General features: G+C 40.2%; 2 protein-coding genes across 9 annotated transcripts; one reads left to right on the top strand and one right to left on the bottom strand.

Moving 5' to 3' along the window:
• Positions 1–575: 575 nt before the first annotated feature.
• olah (oleoyl-ACP hydrolase) lies at positions 576–6,196 on the bottom strand. 5 transcript variants are annotated; one of them, XM_028596929.1, is made up of 8 exons: positions 6,163–6,196; positions 3,751–3,809; positions 3,435–3,565; positions 3,069–3,207; positions 2,850–2,949; positions 1,490–1,659; positions 1,303–1,385; positions 576–871 (listed from the first exon to the last, which is right to left on the bottom strand). In XM_028596929.1, the coding sequence occupies exons 2-8, from the start codon at positions 3,771–3,773 to the stop codon at positions 729–731; spliced, it is 789 nt and encodes a 262-aa protein (XP_028452730.1). In that variant the 5' UTR covers positions 3,774–3,809; positions 6,163–6,196; the 3' UTR covers positions 576–728. The 5 variants fall into 5 exon arrangements, with proteins under 5 accessions (XP_028452730.1, XP_028452728.1, XP_028452732.1 ...); XM_028596927.1 differs by lacking the exon at positions 6,163–6,196 and adding an exon at positions 6,072–6,119 and having other exon boundaries at positions 3,751–3,965; XM_028596931.1 differs by lacking the exon at positions 6,163–6,196 and adding an exon at positions 5,759–5,775.
• ago3b (argonaute RISC catalytic component 3b) lies at positions 5,186–20,306 on the top strand. 4 transcript variants are annotated; one of them, XM_028596926.1, is made up of 20 exons: positions 5,186–5,332; positions 5,507–5,784; positions 9,452–9,635; positions 9,809–9,929; positions 10,202–10,410; positions 11,194–11,330; positions 12,453–12,587; positions 12,870–12,957; positions 13,051–13,198; positions 13,650–13,769; positions 13,866–13,988; positions 14,751–14,884; positions 15,204–15,388; positions 15,606–15,765; positions 16,945–17,035; positions 17,343–17,537; positions 17,721–17,855; positions 18,187–18,288; positions 18,942–19,141; positions 20,100–20,306. In XM_028596926.1, the coding sequence occupies exons 2-20, from the start codon at positions 5,766–5,768 to the stop codon at positions 20,206–20,208; spliced, it is 2,595 nt and encodes an 864-aa protein (XP_028452727.1). In that variant the 5' UTR covers positions 5,186–5,332; positions 5,507–5,765; the 3' UTR covers positions 20,209–20,306. The 4 variants fall into 4 exon arrangements, with proteins under 4 accessions (XP_028452727.1, XP_028452724.1, XP_028452725.1 ...); XM_028596923.1 differs by having other exon boundaries at positions 14,718–14,884; XM_028596924.1 differs by having other exon boundaries at positions 13,866–14,009.

The raw sequence follows: 20,306 nt of genomic DNA, 5'->3' as shown, positions 1-20,306 counted from the left end.
CAAATCTGTGCACAAGTGAACGGGTATATACAGTATATTTTCATGTTCCTCTAACAAAGAGCACTTTGACTTATGGTTTTGAACTGTATGGATTGAAAATATGAATTTGGAAATAAAAATTAAGTATTTGTGGAGTCTGTTACTGTGTATTAAGTGAAATGATTAGTCACTTCATTGATTAGTAGATTGATTAATCAATCTCTTTTCATATACTACAGTATATGCATTATTATATATTATTACTACAGATGAAAATGAGAAAGCTCCAATTGGATTGAAATGTGTTTTTTTTTGTACTTTATACACCTATTGCATAAACAAAAAGCAATATAACAAACTAAAAGACAGAAAAAAGCATAATAGGGGCTCTTTAATTAATGTGTGCTGTACCCAAAACATAAAAGTAAGGTAATTAGAGAAAGTAAAAAAATATGTCACCTTCAGCAATTGGAACTTGTGACGGCAATTTTAACAATCTTCTGACTATTTCATAAACTAACCTATTATTCAGATGAATCAATAATAATAAAATAATTGTTAGTTGCATCCCTAATATTGATACATCAAAAGTCAAATTGTGTTAAATGACTCTTTATTATCCACCACACACAGATTTGACACAATTTTTCACACTTCTGAAATTACTTGCAGAATGAATTTCAATCACAATGAATTAGTAAAAAAACATTTTTAGATATAATATACAATTTAAATATAAAGTGATTTCATTATAAATAGTCCATTTCTGATGTTTCCACCTGCTTTGTGACATAGTCTAATATAATCTTTTCATTTCCAGACTCCTTCAGATAAAAATGGGATCCATCGAGCATCCTGACGGTGAAATCACCTGACGTGATGCTTTTCCAAGCTGTTGATAAAATATATAAATACAATTATTTACATATGAACAGGGAGACCTATTAAACTGAGTCAGTCAGCATATACAGAGAACACAAACAGTCCTGTACTATCATAACATGTTTTTTTATGAAAATCTACAGACACCGCCTATTGTCTGATATGTAGTTTGGAGCAATATTAGCTTTTTCTGATGCTTTGTTTTCTTACAGCAGGCTAGTGCTCATAAAGATGGGGCACTTGTACATGTGTTTGTAGGCATTTGTGTTTGGCACTAAATCAGTAATATTTCAATTAATATGCAGAACACCAAAACAAGCTGCCAGATGTAAAGTAAAATGCATTTGCTGGGACCAAATTTTCCTTGATTTCTGATTTTGAGCATCCAGAAACTGACATACAGGGTGATAACGCATTGCTGCAGGACATGAGAGGCCTGACCTTGTAAGTCATGAGGAATGTCATCCTTTCCATCAAAACACGTGACTGCGCAGGAGAGAAACGGAATGTCTGGCTCGTTACACCTGCAGGAAAGTCAGCAACTTCAGTCACTACAAACATTTCACTCTGAATCCCAAATTATTTAAAATTAAGGGTAAATACAGATTAAATTAAGTTGTCAGCCCACCTGTAGTTTTCCACAATGTGCAGGTCGGCCTTCAGGGCAGGAAGGAAGAGCTTCAGCACTTCAGGGTTCGCCAGCAACTCAGGAGGAGTTCCTCCAATCGAAATCAACCACTTGAGAAAATCATCATCGGATAAATCGCTTCTCTTTGGGGCTTTGATACGCGTCTCTGACTAAACGACAAAACACAACATATTAATGGTATATTATCAACACCAGGTCTAAACTTCAAGTGTACACAGTTGTATATGTAGAAGAAACCAGATGTTTTGGTCCGTAGACCTACATCAAGTTAGAATTGTATCCAATTCCTTCTGAATAAATAGAAAATCTACACACTGTTCTTCCTTCTCAATTTACAGTTTTTTTTGGTCATATGTGTAACAGCCACCTGTCATTAAAGACTTTATTGTGTCTGAGAACATTTTTGACAATGTTCTTCTATATATTATTAGAGCTATTGAAAGATGACATTGTTAAATTCACTTGCGACCCTGAACAGGATAAATGGTTTGGAAAACCGATGGATTGAATATGATAATAATATGGTGTTGTGTGATGGATTACATTTATTGATTTTTTTTTTCTTCAGGCAGTATTGTTCTGAAGGTAATACAACTGGACTGATTGATTTACCTCACTAAAATAATTATTTAAAGCTAGTGCGTAGTTTCTGTCTACCCCCATGAGGAATGCTAAGTAATGACAACAAAACTGTACGCATTTGCCAGTAACCAAGGAGGACACGGAGGATTAAAAAAATATGAATGACTCTTCAGAAGAGGTCATTATCTTAACTTGAGTTTCTGCGCGCGAAAGTTGCCGGACAACACCAGTTTCTGAACATAGCCATACTGAGAAATACAGAGAGAGTTTTGTGGAGCCGATAGTCTTAATTAGCTTTGTAGCAACTAATTTGGCCATGGCTTGAATGTAACATTGACGTTCATTAATTTTAAAAAGTTATGCACTAAAACTTTATTTCAGGCAAATTGGCAGCATCACAATGCAGGTTTAGTTATTTTAATGAATTAGCAGAGCATTATCAGGAAATCAAGTTCTCATTTTGAACCATAGCAAATTTAAAGACGAAAGCCTTGAAAATGAAAATACTACGGGTCTTGTGGTTAAGATTAGATACTGTGTAGGTTAATAACAAGCCATTATTGTTATAATGCCACTAGCTGCAGTTATAATAGGTAAGAATCAGTTACACAGGTCTACCTGGGGGACAAACTTGTCTACAGGCTTTCAAATATAAACGGAAATCTGGACATTTTACACTTAATCAACAGAGTTGGCAGAGACTTGGATACATATATTGATACTGCCAAATACAGTGAAATGTAATAAATAAACTCACATAAGGTGCAGATGCACCAGACAGGAAGATATGAACGGGTTCGAGGTTGTGCAGTCTCTTCAGAGCATCTGCCACGGCGAAACTGGTGAAGGCACCAAAACTAAAAACAGACAAAGATAGTGCAAACGTTAATAAAAACATAAGTTGTCGGGGGTGGAACAGAAAAAGCAGGGCATGACAGATATAATGTTACTTATAAAGCCGTTATTGTTATCATACCTGTGTCCGAACAGGGCAAACGGCTTCTCTTTCAGCAACGGTAACAACACACTTATAACCTCGTCCACAACCTGCTGCATGTTCTGAAAGAACGGCTCTTTGGCTCGACTCTCTCTGCCTGGAAGTTTGACAGCAAACACTGAAAGTGACAGACAAAAAAAAATAAACTTTTCAAGTAGGAATATAATCCCATTGTAACATGTCTGGACTTTGTTTTCACAGTACAAGGACAAGTTCAAGTTCCCATAATTCCTTTTCAGCAAAGGACACTAGCAATATTTAAAACATCTGATAATAAATTGTGAATTTAGAGCAAACACTAAAGATAAACAGTGCAAAGTGCAGCGCTTATAGATGGCATGTTACCTTCTATGGAGCTGCTGAGGACGTTTCCCCAGCGTGCATAGTGGATGGACCCTCCACCTGCCCAGGGGAAGCATATCAGCCTGGCCACAGCATCTGGGCTCTTCTTAAAACAGCTGATCAACTTTTCCATTCTAATTTAACACAAGAGCAAAGATCCAATAATCATTCACTTCTGCGGAGACTGCCGTTTATGCTCCTAATTCTGTTGAACAAGAGGAAACACATGTAATACTGTTGGTCCATCACCAAAACAATCCACCCTAAAGCAAAGTTGATTTAAACAGTTAGGGGCAATTAGAAGACTGTTAATTCACACCTGTTAGTTGCTGGCAGCTCCATCAACTTCTCCCAGGAAAACAGTGCTAATTCCAAATGCTGAAAAGTAACATTTCCTGGTTATTTTCTTCTATGGTTTCTCTATGGAACTGCGGTAAAAATGATATCCATGGATTTTGGAGACATCTTCAGTATGGAGTGTGTATGTCTAGAATACCGTAATTGTGTGTACACGACCATATCATATTTTGTTACCTGGATGGAAAGGACAGGATAGAAAAAACACCTTAAATACAAGCAGTTATTTCAAAACATGACGTAAATAGTTGAGAAAAAAGTTTCTAGGAAGTGACGCTATTTTCTACAGTTGGTATTTCCGACGGATTTCCCTCGGTGGTGGAGGAGGAGGAGGAGGAGGAGGGAGCAACAGCTTCGTCAAGTTAGACAAAATTACACAGAGCAATACCGGAAATCTGATGATCTTCCCTGTGGGATGGATAACATTGTCGTGTATAGCCTATGCAGCAATAAAAATCACTTAAGTTGAGATAGCAACATATCAGCAGTGTAAAAATACTCAATTTCAAGAAAGAAATCTTGCATTCAAAACTGTACTCAAGTAAAGGCCTTAAGAAGCAGGTAATAATCGGGAACGTAGGATACTTACAGAAGCCTATCAAAAGTCAATATAATTGTCACACTGGCCCTTCGACAGAATTGTATATCATTTTGTACATTATTTTATTCTTACGTTGTAAGCAGTATTTTAATGGTGTATTTGGTCAAGGTGGAGCCAATTTTCACAACTTTGACTGATTAACCAATGAGTAATTTAATCTATGCAGTGGTTCCTAATCAGAGGGGTCAAGAGTATGCTATACTGAATTGGAAAGCAGAAACAAAAGATACATTTCTGCTGTACAAAATACAGCAGAAATAGTACTTGTCTGATAGTTCTAATATAATGTAAGCTTTTGCTTTATTTTTTATTTTTAATTTTATTTTTTTGCTTAAGGCCTTTAACATAGTCAAATAAGAAGGAAAATAAGTCTTTGATTGAACTAACACCCAGTAACATATGCAACATGTGAGGGGTTGCAAGTCAAAACAGATTAATTTTAATAGTACAGAAATGTAATTAATATTTTACAAGGTGATCACATGTATGTTAAATGTTAATCTGAAAAGCAGCCAGTAGTTATAGATGTCAAATAAAATATTTGAGTAAATGTAGGTTCCACCACTGATTGTGTGTGTGTGTGTGTGTGTGTGTGTGTGTGTGTGTGTGTGTGTGTGTGTGTGTGTGTGTGTGTGTGTGTGTGTGTGTGTAGAACAATAATAGCTCTAAGACAGATGCTATAACATCTGCCTTGCAACATTTATGTTTTGTTGTTCATGCTTTTATCATGAATGAGTATTCCGGAAGTCTTGATTTTCTATTCTCGCTAACTTTACATTTGTGAGCTAGAGGGCGGTGTAAAGTGCAGATTTCAGACCGGTTACTTGCCGATACCGAGGAGGACGCCGGGGCAGAAAAGCCTTCATATATCTGTTTGGTAAAGAAGAAGAACACCGGATTGTCAGGTTAACCAACCGGGAGGACTAATTCAGCCACTGACCGGGTAAATATTCATAACAGTCTGGTGTGTCGAGTTGCTAGTTGTCGTCGGCTAAAGCTAACTATCGCCGTTAGCTTACCCACCGCTGCTAACGACTATCAGTGAAATGTATCCAACTCCGTGTTCAAACTGTCACAAACATTTCCGACACTGAACATAACTTTGTTTTTCTTTCAGATACAACAGAAAGAACTTGAAAGTACGATCGCTGCAACATTTTGTACAACTTTGAGTTGTCAGTTGCGGTACGAAAGGTCGGGGGAGAAGACTCCGGTCGAGGGGACCCCCAAGCGGCCCGGTTCCAAATCAGCGACCGCGGAGCAGAGAGTCGCGTAGCCGGGGAGCGGCGTTCAGTCGGCGGACCTATAGTCAAGTTTTAATCTTCGCAGGAGAAGTAATCGCTGGGTGCCGGGTCATCCGGACAGAGACCTCATGAATGGAAATCGGAACAACAGGTGGGATTCCTCTTCTAACCGCCATGCTTAATTTGGTGTTCAGGTGCTGCACATGAGTTATTTGCAGACAGTGTGCAGTGCTAGACACAAGTTAGACACCCATGATTGAGCATTTGGGGGCTGCAAGTTGATCTAAGTCGTTAACATGGTGGTTAAATAAGTTGTCAGGCTATCATGGGCACTGGTGCAAAAGCAGCTCAGCTTGAAAACGTAATTCAAATTCTCATTTCCAGCCCCAACTGGCATAGCTAATATACTGGGTTGGTTGGTCCTCTGCGGTGTTTTACCGGTCATTTTTGCGCCTCGGTGTATGTCTTTGTGCATGTGTGTATGCGCCAAACCAGTCTGGTCACTTGTATTGTCAACGTCATTCTTTACCGGCTGTCAAATGCAGGTGGTGATCTCGTCAGGTGTGCGTGAAGCCTGAGAGGGTGAGAGGCTGGCTCACTTTCGTGTGTGTGTGTGTGTGTGTGTGTGTGTGTGTGTGTGTGTGTGTGTGTGTGTGTGTGTGTGTGTGTGTGTGTGTGTGTGTGTGTGTGTGTGTGTGTGTGCGCGCGCGTGTGTGTGCGCGTGCGTGTGTGCGCCTTTCACACCAGCTGCTGCCATAGTTACGCGAGTTATTGAATAATGTTCAGTTAACCGCTGTCTCTGTTAATTACAAATCAATTGAGCATGGCAGGACATAGTCATTTTACTTGCCAACGGGCACAAATTATGAGTCCCAGCATGTATATCATTGATGTTGTTGGGCCCAGTGGTGGACTGGGAGAGTGGAAAAAGAGCCAAACTGGTTCACTGAAACTGACCCATTTATTCCCTACCCACTTTTCATCTAATGAGCAGAACAAAGCTTCATCAGAAAGTAACAGATTTAGAAAAAAAAAAGAAACAAGTCAGACTTTGATTAATAGGCTCATTTATATTTAGTTTAAACATAACCGATTTATCAACTGTGCCTATACTTTAGTAGGGTCGCAACTAAGTTATTTTCAGTATCATTTGTCAGTTGTGTTTTCAATTATTTTGATTTAGTTTAATAAATGTTAAACCAGTAAAACATCCCATCACAATGTCCTAAGGGGATGCCATCAAATAGCTTGTTTCTGACCAAGGGTCCAAAAATATTAAATGAATGATGATATAAAGAGCAAATCCTCACTTTTGAGAAGCTGATGAAACCAGTGAATGTTTGGTAATTCTGGTTGATAAGTGACTTAAAAGAGAAATCGATTATTATAATTGTTGTTGATTAATTTTCTGTCAATTGATTAATCAATAATCGACCAATTGTTTCTGCTCCAATTGAAAATTCTGTACTTTACTCCTCCTCATTTCCTCACTGATGTGTTCAACTCCCAATTTGGAGCTTTTCCTCTCTAACAGGCACATTGAGGGCAGCTTAATGTCCCTTGATTAGTATGACTTGCAGCTGACCCACCAGGGAAACTTTTTATGTTGCTTCTACATAGGGCTGGGCAATATATCGATATTATATTGATATCGTGATATGAGACTAAATTAGATATCGTAATATCGTAAATGGCGTAAGTGTTGTCTTTTCCTGGTTTTAAAGGCTGCTTTATAGTAAAGTGATGTCATTTTCTGTTACCAGACTGTTCTAGCTCTTCTATTATTTTCACCTTTACCTCACTTAGTCATTATATCTACATTACTGAAGATTATTTATCTAAAATTTCATTGTTAAGAAATTTTGTTAAAGCACCAATTGTCAACCCTATAATATCGCCACAATATTGACATTGAGGTATTAGGATTATATTATTACAATTTCGTGATATCTGATTTTCTCCATATCGCCCAGCCCTACTTCTACAGGTCAGTCTTCCTCTGATTGAGGCTGAAATGATAAATTATAGGACACTGTGTGAGCACGATGGTAATGGGGTGTTAGAGCCATCTTCCTAGTTAATGAATTGAGGGGTTAAAAAAAAAAGCTTTATCTTTATAGCGGTGTTGTTTCTTAAAAGTCTGCTCAGATTTTTCTTCAAATCCCTCACCCGTGTTTTGTGTTAACAAAACTCTGGGGTTGTTCTTTTATCATTTGTTTGTTTGTGTGTTATTTCACCTTTTTGAAAGTTGTCATTTTAAATCTACCGTGTCCCTGTGTAAAAAGCCACTTAATGTTCTTATATATGTTTTTAGATCTCTCAAGTTCCCTGACAGTAACTAAAGATCTAAAACATTTTTGCCAGAACTTCACGTACAGTTAGTCTGGTTTAGGGCTGCAACAAACAAATATGTGTTTGACTAATTGATTAATCATTTGGTCTTTACGATGTCAGAAAGAAATCTAAGGTCAAATTCCTTTTGTCACTTTTTGATTTGCCAGTCTTTAGTTTTAGACCTCACAGGGTCTTTATCAGGGAAGAAATAGTAAAAACAGATTGATTACACCTGGTGCTTAAATAGGTTATACGCAGGAGATAAGCATCACATAATAAAGTAGTCAATAAATACAGAGAACTGCAATCCCAATGACATCACAATAAAGTAAATCAAATATTTCAAATAGTTTTTGCCACTGGACCTCCACGATGAATGAGACTGATGTGTGTGCACCTGTTTTTCCTCTTCTTGTCAGCATACCTTTAGTTGCCATGGGGAAACTGTAGTAACATGGGTGCCATTGCCATGGGAACGACACAGGGGAGGAAGCGACCTGGGGACGTATGAGCAGAAAGTGCAGTCTTTCACTGAATGGTACCTCGTCAGGGCAGGTCCAGGGTCAGCCCTCGATCCTGACAGGAGCTGAAACTGTTTAATATTTTCCACCCACAGCTGCTCTGTCATACTTATTTCATGGCCACATTCATCATTGCTTTTTTTTTTTTTTCAGCCGTACACCTTTTTTTCCCTTATTACAAACAAAGTGCAGCTCTTGCTATTTTAACAGCTCGGTGTGCAGACCTTATGTCACATAGTTCGTTGTGTGTATGTGTGTGCATGCTCTGAGTCACATTTATGGAAATTGTGTGGTTGTGTGATTTTCTTTTTTTTTTTTCACTGAGTACTTTCCAGTTTGGCATTTCTGAAAATTGGTGTCAGATTGGCGTGGTGTGTCACCCGCCTACTTCTTATCACATCTGGCAAAGGCCATGTCAGTCAGGAGAAGTCTGTGACCACTGAGCTGGTCTTTATTCCAAATGTCACCAACTCTGTGACCTTTTTATACGGTCATCATCAGATTGGTGTGGGAAATACAGTCTTGGCCCACTTGTTTCAGTTTTGTCAGTTTGACATGAGGCAATTTAACGTCCCTGAACATCTTTTAATCTCAGCACCCACTGTCTGCTCTTTCCTCCTTATAATAACCACTTCCTTCCTCTCCGAGCTTGTTTTTGAAAGGGGAGATCACATTCATGATCACTGGTCCGGGTTCTGTTTTAGCTGTTTTGGGACGTTGACGGTGGGACACAGATGGTCCAGAATTGATATAAATGTTGATTGGAGATAAGGTTTGTGTCCGTGAACAGTATAGAGCAACATTAGCATAATTTGTTTTATATATTATTATACTTTTGAATTGTCAAGATAGATATTGTAATATACAAGAATATTCAAATTATTTTTTTCATGTATCTTGAAAGCCAAAGAGTGATATAAACAATTTTACTTATTTATTTTTTATTATTTATGTGTTGTTTAGGAGACGATGGAGCAGCCGCTGAAGCCCAAGCTTTATTTGCGTTGCCAAGGCGACCTGGCTTTGGCACCCTTGGGAAGCCCATTAAGCTTCTGGCCAACTGCTTCCAAGTGGATATACCCAAGATCGACGTCTATCTGTATGAGGTGGACATCAAGCCTGATAAATGCCCTCGCCGGGTCAACAGGTGACAGAAAAGAGCTGTTCTTTACAAACTGTAGACCGGATTGAGTTTAAAATCGACGAGAGGGCGAGCTAATACTTCTTAAAAATACAAATAACAACACTTAGCTACGTCAGCCTAGATTCATACTGTACGTTGATTCTAGTGATGTGTATTTTCCCTGGTGGTCTTTTCAGGGAGGTGGTGGACTCCATGGTTCAGCATTTCAAGGTGACCATCTTTGGCGATTGTCTGCCAGTTTACGATGGGAAGAGAAGCCTCTACACTGCTACCCCGCTTCCTGTCGCCACCGGTGGGGTAAGACTCTACACTAAAGTTTGGATGCTGGTGTGTTCTGTATGGGCCAACAAAAAAATCTCAGTTTAGCTCGAGAAAGAATGCCAAGATCACAGGTTTTGTGTGAATGGCTGCTCAAGTCAGCTTTTCTTGTCTTCTTATCACTCTCTCTGAAAATAGGCTCACACCTAAAAACAGCATTATACCAAGGTTAAAGTAATATTTGGAGGCTTTTAAAGAAAAAAAAAAATCATTGATCAGTAAGCCACAATAAATCTTGTTTTCCTCTTCAGGTCGATCTGGATGTCACCCTGCCAGGTGACGGTGGGAAGGACCGCCCGTTTAAAGTTACCATTAAGTTTGTGTCATTGGTCAGCTGGCACATGCTCCATGAAGTCTTGACGGGACGCGGTGTGGCCGAGCCGGTGAACCTGGAAAAACCCATCAGCACCAACCCTGTTCACGCCGTGGACGTCGTTCTTCGACACCTGCCCTCCATGAAGTGAGTTTCCTCCTTTTGACCAATTTCAAATAAGCTACATGTTTGGGATAATCACTATTTTTATTATTATTTTATATATATATATATATATATATATATATATATATATATATATATATATATATATAAGTTTGATAAAGTATTATAACTTGACCAAAACACTTCAAGTCATGACATGTATTTATTTGATTAGGACAATGCACATTAATGAACATTTCTGTTAATGCGCCAGTGTTAGCCAGTCGGCTAATTTTCAACTGTAGTCCTAGTTGCTTAGCATGCATGTCTTTATGGTGGGAAGAAACTGGAGCACCCGGAGGAAACCCACGCAAACATGGGGAGAACCTGCAAACTCGAAACTTTGAACCCAGAACCTTCTTGCTGTGAGGCAGAAGTGCTAACCACTGAGCCACCGTGCTGCCATGTTACATGTTTCAGTATCAATGACAGGAAGATGAAGATACAACTTTGATCTAAACGGCACTGAATTAAGCATGAGAGATTTCTTCTGGTCATGAAATGTGATCCAAAGATAGTTGTATCCTGGAGCTACTGTATAACTCCCTTAATTTATTATGCAGTATTTCAACCACAAAGTTGTCACGTATTGTAACAGATGCAATTAGGTGGAAACGTGTATGCACCCTACAATACCACAGGTAGATATATAGTTTTAGTATGTTAGGTGGCCCACGTGGGATTTGAATAGAACATGGACATATGGATTAAAAGCATCTTTTTATGTAATCTACTTCAATTTGTGTCCCTCTCTATCCTCATCAGGTACACGCCTGTCGGACGATCCTTCTTCTCCTCCCCAGAGGGCTACGACCACCCGCTTGGTGGAGGTAGAGAGGTTTGGTTTGGCTTCCATCAGTCAGTACGGCCAGCCATGTGGAAAATGATGCTCAACATTGATGGTGAGTAAGCACTGTGGAACCTGGGAACAGGGAATAGTTTGACATTTTGGGAAATACGCTCATTCACTTTCTTGCTGAGAGTTAAAATGAGAAAATCAATGTGCAGTAAACATAAGACTATAATCAGAATCTGCTTTGCTTAGCATAAAGACTGGAAACAGGGGGAAACAGCTAGTCTCACTCTGTCCATAGGATTCAAAATCCATCTACCAGCACCTTTTAAAATTCAGTAATTAACTTGTTAGATATTGTTTTTCTTTAAGGATTAAAAACATCACTTTGGGGTTTTACATGGGGTAGGGTTGCAAGATATATCTACTCAATATCGTTATCGCAATATATCGAAAGTGTCGCAATCAGTATGCAATATTTTGTTTATTTTGTGGAGCACTGCCTCCCGTCCGTTGGCTGTCTGGCTTAATTGTGTTTGATTTTTGGGTCCACTTGAAACGCTATAATGATCATGTTTCATTGGCCAGTTACCGTGCCACTTGCACATGTTCGTACACGTCAGTGCACGGGTTCACTACGTGACAAACCCTATGGAGCGTACCGTGTGTGCATATTTCAACAGAGTGACAGTGTAAGTGAAGAAATTGATAGAGACAACAAAACGGAAGGAATCAGAGAAGCGAAAGAAAGTTGTGTCCTGTTCTGTTTATTTTATACTGTCCAACCAGTAAAACATGTCCTGTTTTGTAGACATGGTCGTTATTTATTTATTCATGTTGGACCAGTCCAATATGTCAGTTGAAATAAACCTAGTGTTGTACGAAAACTTGTTTTATTTGTAATGAATCTATTTTGATGCGTTTTCCCTTAACTTTTGTAATTTTACATATGTTTAAAAATATCAAAATTAATATCTATATCGCAATATTCACAATCAATATCCCAATATCACATTTTGTCATTATCGTACAACCCTAACATGGGGTTATGAGCTGGTCTACTAATACTAGTCATCACCACCCTCTGGACAGAGCCATGCTAACTGTTTCCCTGTTTCCAGTCTTTATGCAAAAGAGCAACGTGTGTGCTTCATGGCTCTAAATAAACCCTCATCCACCTCCAGCTGAGCTATTGCCATAGTGATTTTGATCTTGTCCCGTATCTTTTCAGTGTCAGCCACAGCTTTTTATAAAGCACAGCCAGTCATCCAGTTCATGTGTGAGGTCCTGGACATTCACAACATTGACGAGCAGCCCCGCCCTCTCACTGACTCCCACAGGGTCAAGTTCACTAAAGAGATCAAAGGTATATCACCAAGGAAAGGCAGCGCATGTTGTTACTATGCTGCAGCACGAGGCCTTACCCTGCACGGCTTTGTGTGTTGTTGAAACTACTGCCGCTTTCTGATGTTGGTAGACTATTCATTGTTAGATGCTTTGTATTTTTTGACAGTTTATTTAATGCATAAACGTGTTACAGATGAAAGCTGAACCTCGGTGAAGTAGGCTTTTATTCAGTTGTTCCACTCTATGAATAAAAGCTTTAGTCGCTTAAAAGTTGCTGAAGCTTATTCCACCATCTTTACAGGTCTTAAAGTGGAAGTGACCCACTGTGGAACCATGCGTAGGAAGTACAGAGTCTGCAATGTAACCCGACGCCCTGCCAGCCTCCAGACGTACGTTTCTACATTGCACCCCAGTTGTTGTTAACTCACAATCAACGCGTGGCTCACATGAACACGACATTCTTGTTGCCTTAAAATCCACAGATTTCCGTTGCAGCTTGAGAGCGGTCAGACAGTTGAACGTACAGTGGCGCAATACTTCAGAGAGAAGTACAGCCTGCAGCTGAAGTACCCCCACCTGCCATGTCTGCAGGTGGGCCAGGAACAGAAACACACCTACCTGCCCCTGGAGGTGAGGACCGATGGTGACTGTATGATTCCACTGCCAAATGCTAGTAAAATTTGTATTTGGGAGTTATATCAGTAAAAAAAAATACCTGTCTGTTTCAGTTTGACAGTCAAAGCTCATTTCTTCTTTTACTCATAAACCAGGAATATCAAAATCCAATCGGTACCATATATAAAAATAACATTTTAATATCCAACGCACTGCTTGATGATGTTGGGCCTCAGAATGTGTAAACTTTAGCCTAGTTCCAGACCTCTAAATTGCAGCCCACATCTCAGATTTGTTGAGCTCATTTATGACATACAGTGACAGAAAAATGTAAACGTTAATAAGTTTACTGCTCCAACCCCTACTGCAGCTGCTGTGTCAACAGTAAATGGATAAATCGCCCAAGAAATTGGCTGATCCTCCTTAACTCCTCCTGATGATCCTAAACTTCTGTTTTTCTGTTTAGGTGTGCAACATTGTACCTGGACAGCGCTGCATTAAAAAGCTAACAGACAACCAGACGTCGACCATGATCAAAGCAACAGCCCGCTCTGCACCAGACAGACAGGAGGAGATCAGCAGGCTGGTGAGTGTCCTGTGGACGAGAGATAAAACGCCCCAAAGCTTGCTCCTTTTGTGCCTTTTTCCTGTAAAATAAAAAAATAATGTTCTTTCCTCTCAGGTGAGGAGTGCAAATTACGAGGCCGACCCGTTCGTCCAGGAGTTTCAGTTCCGTGTGCGAGATGAGATGGCTCAGGTGACGGGTCGCGTCCTGCCGGCCCCCATGCTGCAATATGGCGGCAGGGTGAGCTCTGAACCATTTATGGTACCTTCCCTTTAAATCACGCTTCATTTGCTTGTCTGTTTTTCAACATGTCTCTGTGTGTGTCTTTGAGACAGCAGGGCTTCCTCCAGCTTGTCTAGAAAACTGAAATTGGAATAATAATAATACTAACTCTTGACATTTGGTGGTTTGGAATTTCAGCCCCAAACCCAAAAACTCTATTATGATACTGTAGTAGTGATCAGTGACCTGTATCGTGAAACTCTTTCATCAGTTTGACCAACATTTTAAATAAACCAAACCCTGTGATAACTGTGAAAACTATAGTTTTTTTTTTTCTTCTCACATTTGATGTTCCCACACTGTAAACCACAATTCTTTCTGTTTGAATCTCTCGCATCTTTTCTTTTCTTTTTGTCCGTGAACTTCTACTTATAGAATTTGCTGCTGTTTTATACTCTAATACGCATGCATGATGACATCCGGTCTCTGTTTTGCATGTCTGCCATAAACATTTTTTGTTCTGCAATACACGCTAAATGCATGAGCCAATCAGAAGCAACCACAGACAAAATAAAAAAATTAATTTGTCTCTAATGCCATGATCAGCCAATCAATCACTATCATCCTATCAAATAAGCTGTAGGCTTTGATCTTGAGATCCCACTGGCTGCCTGAATCATTTGTATCTTTTAAATCCATGCATTGTCTATGTCCCTTTTGTACTGTATGTGTTTGTGTGACTGCCAGTCCCAGCAGATCAACCCTGCACTGTCCTTGCAGAACCGCACGGTGGCCACACCCAGCCACGGGGTGTGGGACATGAGGGGGAAGCAGTTTCACACGGGAGTGGAGATCAAGATGTGGGCCATCGCCTGCTTTGCCACCCAGAGGCAGTGCAGAGAAGAGATCCTTAAGTGAGTTCACAAAAATAAATGTTATTGCTAGTTTAGTTTAGTTTAGTTGGAGTGGTAAAACTTAAAGAATGATTCAAGGTAAGATAATACACACATTTGTATGTGAAACAAAAAAAGGCTCTGGAAGCTATGAAGAAAATCTCACATTTAAAGAAACCAGTCAAATGTATTTAAATAAATAGAAAACAAGGTCTTTTCTTCACGGGACGAGTAGAATTGCAGACTTTCCATCCATAGATCACAGTAAACCCATGTTCTGCTGGCAGTTACATTAAAACAAGTCTGTGTGTATGGTCATTTCTTTTTTCTTCGTGCTCAGGAGCTTCACTGACCAGCTGCGTAAAATCTCAAAGGATGCTGGGATGCCAATCCAAGGCCAGCCGTGTTTCTGTAAATACGCCCAGGGAGCCGACAGCGTGGAGCCCATGTTCAGACACCTGAAGAACACCTACGCTGGGCTGCAGCTCATCATCGTAATCCTGCCTGGGAAAACGCCTGTCTATGGTACAAACATAACTATTTCTAAAACAACAGTAACAAAAAAGCAAAATAAAGAAGTCATTCATGGAAAGGTTGGTACTAAACCTGTGGCCTCTAGGCTTCTGCTATACAAACATAAAGTAGCCTCACTTCATTCATATTAAGTCTGTGAGGCATTTAACTACATACTGTAAACAGTGATTGCGGAGTTAAAGGAATATCCAATCTCTCTTACCCACAGCTGAGGTTAAGCGGGTGGGTGACACCCTCCTTGGCATGGCCACTCAGTGTGTGCAGGTGAAGAACGTAGTGAAGACGTCCCCCCAGACCCTCTCAAATCTCTGCCTCAAGATCAACGTCAAGCTGGGAGGAATCAACAACATCCTGGTTCCACACCAACGGTAAAATTAACACAGCAAATGGAGCTTTTTTAACGGCTCTGGTTCCCCCATTCAACTGTTTCATTGACGTTTCAAAAATTGGCTTAAATAAAGAGTTTCAAGCCTGAAACCAAGCCAACCAGCTACCAGATGAATTGTGAATAGAAAACATTTGATTCGGCGCAAAAAGACATCTTGAAAAAGGCAAAGGTACAAGACTGTGTAGAGAAACTATCGTAGACTTGAGTGTTAGAAGCTCGGTCTAGCTGTTCTCGGTTTCCCGGAATACGGTAAATGTTTCCATGGTAACAGCGAGTTGGACCAATCAGAGACGTCGCTGTTACACTTAGGATTGTGGGTAGTGGAGTTTTTCTCCATAAGATCGCGAATAAAACTACATGTTGGATTTCATACGGACCACTGGCTTTTTACAGGAACAGAAACTTTCATTACCCAACCTCGTAGCTTGTGGTCAGTCTGCCTCGGATGGTTTAGACCAGAGGTCTTCAACAGGGGGTCTGGGGCCCCCTATGGGGTCCACAGACTTACTGCAGGGGGGCCACCCCTTCAAAAATGAAAATGTCTTAACATGAATCCAACATATTAGCACATATAAATCAGCCTATTTGTGAAAAAAGCATTGATGATAGGATTACTGGCCTAATGGTAAGGTAATCACTAAGATAGCCATCCACAGATCCAGTTAATAAGGATGAACTCTGCCACAAGTATTTTTAACATTGTAACATAACTGATAATATCATACCAACAAGGTATTATGCACTATAAAGGTATGTATAAAGGCTTTAGGCCACCCTACACATTATTGTAGGCTCAATTTAATATGCAACTTAATTTTATATAATATGTAGTAGGGGTTCCCTGCTCCATCCTTGGCTTAAAAATGTTGAAGAACCCTGGTTTAGACCTTATGGCTGATAATCAAAATCCTTATGGAGAAAATCAATGGGATGTTTACACTGTTGAGCGCTATAAAGACCTTCTGGGTTCTTGCTGCTTGGGCTTATCCGTCTTTTTTTATTAGCATTTAAATATATTTTTGTCACCCAGTCACATTAACATCATTTTTATTTTCTTGGCTTACTCTGTGATCTCTTTGCCTGTGATCTGTTGGCTGTCTAAAAGACAACGTGACAGATTGATCGTCAGATAATTTTGAGCCTCTTGTTGTCCATCCAGACCCTCTGTGTTCCAGCAGCCTGTCATCTTCCTCGGGGCTGATGTCACTCATCCTCCAGCAGGAGATGGGAAAAAGCCATCTATTGCAGCGGTGAGACTTCACTTTACATTTTTGGCCAACAATTTTGTATTTTCACTTCACTTACAAAACTCATATCAGTCAAATTTTACTCTCCCTTAGCACTATTGTTAATGCAGTACGAAAGCTGCATCTCTAAAAGCCTGGCTGTAGCCATTTTCCCCTGCTGGGTATAATTTTAGGGCCTAATTTGAGTGTTTATACCGTGTTACAACTGTAATTTTGTGTTGTTGTTGTTGTTGTATTACTCGCATACTTTGGTGGAAAGCACATAATAATTGCGTTTCTGATCCATTTGACTGATGTTGTGCCTCCACAGGTGGTGGGCAGCATGGACGCCCACCCCAGCAGGTACTGTGCTACGGTGCGGGTCCAGAGGCCCAGACAGGAGGTCATCCAGGACTTAGCCTCCATGGTGCGAGAGCTCTTGATCCAGTTCTACAAATCGACCCGCTACAAGCCAACCAGGATAATCTTCTACAGGGACGGAGTGTCAGAGGGACAGTTCAGACAAGTATATATATAATTTTTTTTTCTTCCTTTTTATAGAATGAGCACAGGATCTTAAGTTCTTGACAAGTTGCAGGTTGTCTTAATATTAGTAAAGTTATTCTGCTATGTAGTAGATAGTCTAAATCTTCCTCTTCAATCTGCCTCTGCATCAACTTCACAAAAACTCACATGTTTTTCCGTGCAGGTGCTGTACTACGAGCTGCTGGCCATCAGGGAGGCCTGCATCAGTCTAGAGAAGGAATACCAGCCGGGAATTACTTACATCGTAGTACAGAAACGCCATCACACGCGTCTCTTCTGTGCCGATCGCAACGAGCGGGTGAGTAACAAAATGGAGTGACAATACCAGTGGGTACTCTTAATTATTTTTAAAGATTATTTTTTGGGGCATTTTTAGGCCTTTATTGACAGGACAGCTGAAGCAATGAAAGGGGGGGGGATGACATGCAGCAAAGGTAGGTTGAGGTTGTAATCAGTATGGCTGCCTACTCACTTGATTTGGTTAATTGGGGTATAAGGTTATCTACCAATAGGGGGAAAATGGAGATTAAAGAAGGATTTAGTATCAGGGTCACTGCTAAGGCCTCTGAAGGGGATTTTTCAGGCAGTTTGAACTTCTCTTAAATCAATTTTGTTAAATTATCTCGCAGGTTGGACGAAGTGGAAACATTCCTGCCGGCACCACGGTGGACACAGACATCACCCACCCCTACGAGTTTGACTTTTACCTCTGCAGTCACGCTGGAATCCAGGTAGGCTTCGTGCGTCGAACCCAGACTGTCAGGCAAACTCACTGGAAACCCTAAACTCACTGAAAAAACAACCAATAACATAGAGCACTATAGTTTTATAGTGATTTGATTCATTGCAGGATGAAAATATCATTGCTCTTAAAAAATAACTAACTCTCAAGACAAAGACAAGCGAGATGATTTTTTTAAATAGATTTTGGGCCTTGAGGGTGAGGACTAATAATTATGTTCTCACTTTTTGAGTTCAGGGCACAATAGCATGGTGCAATAATATAGGTATTCCTTTGCATTACGCAAACTTAGGACGGAATACCTGCACATACTGAAATTGCTGTAGTTACACTTGTGGTTTTCAGATTGCAGATTCAAGGCCTTTTTCAAACTATACTAAAAATGTCTTTAAACTGATTGAACTGTTGTGCTTACTGTATGGTTTGCATACTTAGACCAACCAGCGAAAGAATTTCAAGGGATATTTTATCTTTATGCAACTTAATTTCTATTTAACCGCACTTCGGCAGCAGTGGTTGGATGAACTTCTTTCCAGCAACCAGGACTCCCCGCGCCACCTGATTTTAGCCGCTCATTGTTTGTCCATTCACCATGGAGCTGCCTTCTCTTGGGTGCAATTAATTTGGCTTCCCTCCCTCCAGGGTACGAGCCGGCCTTCCCACTACCACGTTCTGTGGGACGACAACTGTTTCACCGGCGACGAGTTCCAGCTCCTCACCTACCAGCTGTGCCACACCTACGTCCGCTGCACGCGCTCCGTCTCCATCCCAGCACCGGCTTACTACGCCCATCTGGTGGCCTTCCGTGCACGCTACCACCTGGTTGACAAAGAGCACGACAGGTGGGGGGAAACACTTTACATTTTAAATTAGATTTAATGTCAGATAACAAAAACTAAGCTGGGTGAAAAAGCAACTAGAATAGCTAGTATAGTACCATCTGGAAAATTCAATACAAATGTGTTCAGAACATTTCATTGTATAAGTGTGAAGAGGTGAGCTCGCACAACCTTGAGCTACTGAGTTAGTCACTAGGGAAGTTGAAATATGTCGTAATGATTTAAGAATATCAGTTACTTTTATTTACTTTTTGTACCATGAAGTACCTTTTATAATACCTTTTTTTCATGTAGCAGGAATGTACTTGATAAAGTTTTTTTAAGTGGAATGAATTCACTTTTTAGTCAATCCCTCCAGAAAAATGTGATTATGCGATCGCATAATTCAAGGCATAATCAGCCAAAGTCCACATATTGATGCGGGGGCAGCATTTTTTCAAATACGCCGCACTTTAGCCGCATAAATTGCCAATTTCCGTGCAAAAAATGCGGGGCTTGCATGATTTCATAATCCTCACATTTTCGTTGCAAAAAAAGTCACATATATCTTAGCAGAAAGTTGAAGAATGTTGCGTTTACTTCACACAAGAGCAGCCATTTTCCCCTGTTGCCATGGGAACGTTATGAAGTGACGTAATTATGTGACGTGAACATCATCGAAAAGCAGGGTGTTGGGGGATCACTTTTTTTTTCTCTTTTTCATCAAACCGCAATTTTTGCAATTTCCTCTCATAAAATTGCATAAATATCATATAGAATATTCCATCGCATTTTTTAAGAAAACGTGCCGCATAATCAAGGATTTTTGCCCGCAATAATCACAAAAAAACTTTTTCTGGAAGGACTGTTTACCGCCGATTACGTAATGGCAAAAATCTTGCCATTAAGTTACTTTTTTTTTTTTTTTTTTTTTTTTTTTACGTTACTTACAATGTTTCCCGCTATCATTTGCTCCTGACAGTGCGGAGGGCAGCCACGTCTCAGGGCAGAGTAACGGCAGGGACCCCCAGGCGCTGGCCAAGGCTGTTCAGATCCACCACGACACACTGACGACCATGTATTTCGCCTGAACGCTCCCCCTACATCCCTCCATCTTTCCCAGTCTTTTAGTGTCCGACTTCCATCAGCCGCCTCGTCTCATCACGCAGAGTGACGACCCCCAGACCCC

Source organism: Perca flavescens, chromosome 14 (assembly GCF_004354835.1).
Source record: "Perca flavescens isolate YP-PL-M2 chromosome 14, PFLA_1.0, whole genome shotgun sequence".
NCBI classification, from domain to species: domain Eukaryota; kingdom Metazoa; phylum Chordata; class Actinopteri; order Perciformes; family Percidae; genus Perca; species Perca flavescens.
The sequence above is the reverse complement of the archived record's forward strand: the minus strand, read 5'-3'. Positions and strand labels throughout refer to the sequence as shown.

Coding starts and splice junctions, on each gene's coding strand:
- ago3b (XM_028596922.1), top strand. Junction 11,331..12,452: donor AATGATGCTCAACATTGATG/GTGAGTAAGCAC, acceptor GTATCTTTTCAG/TGTCAGCCACAGCTTTTTAT. Junction 13,199..13,649: donor ACACCTACCTGCCCCTGGAG/GTGAGGACCGAT, acceptor TTTTCTGTTTAG/GTGTGCAACATTGTACCTGG.
- olah (XM_028596929.1), bottom strand. CDS start 3,773: ATGGAGCTGCCAGCAACTAACAG. Junction 3,208..3,434: donor CCTCAGCAGCTCCATAGAAG/GTAACATGCCAT, acceptor TGTCACTTTCAG/TGTTTGCTGTCAAACTTCCA. Junction 1,386..1,489: donor CACATTGTGGAAAACTACAG/GTGGGCTGACAA, acceptor ACTTTCCTGCAG/GTGTAACGAGCCAGACATTC.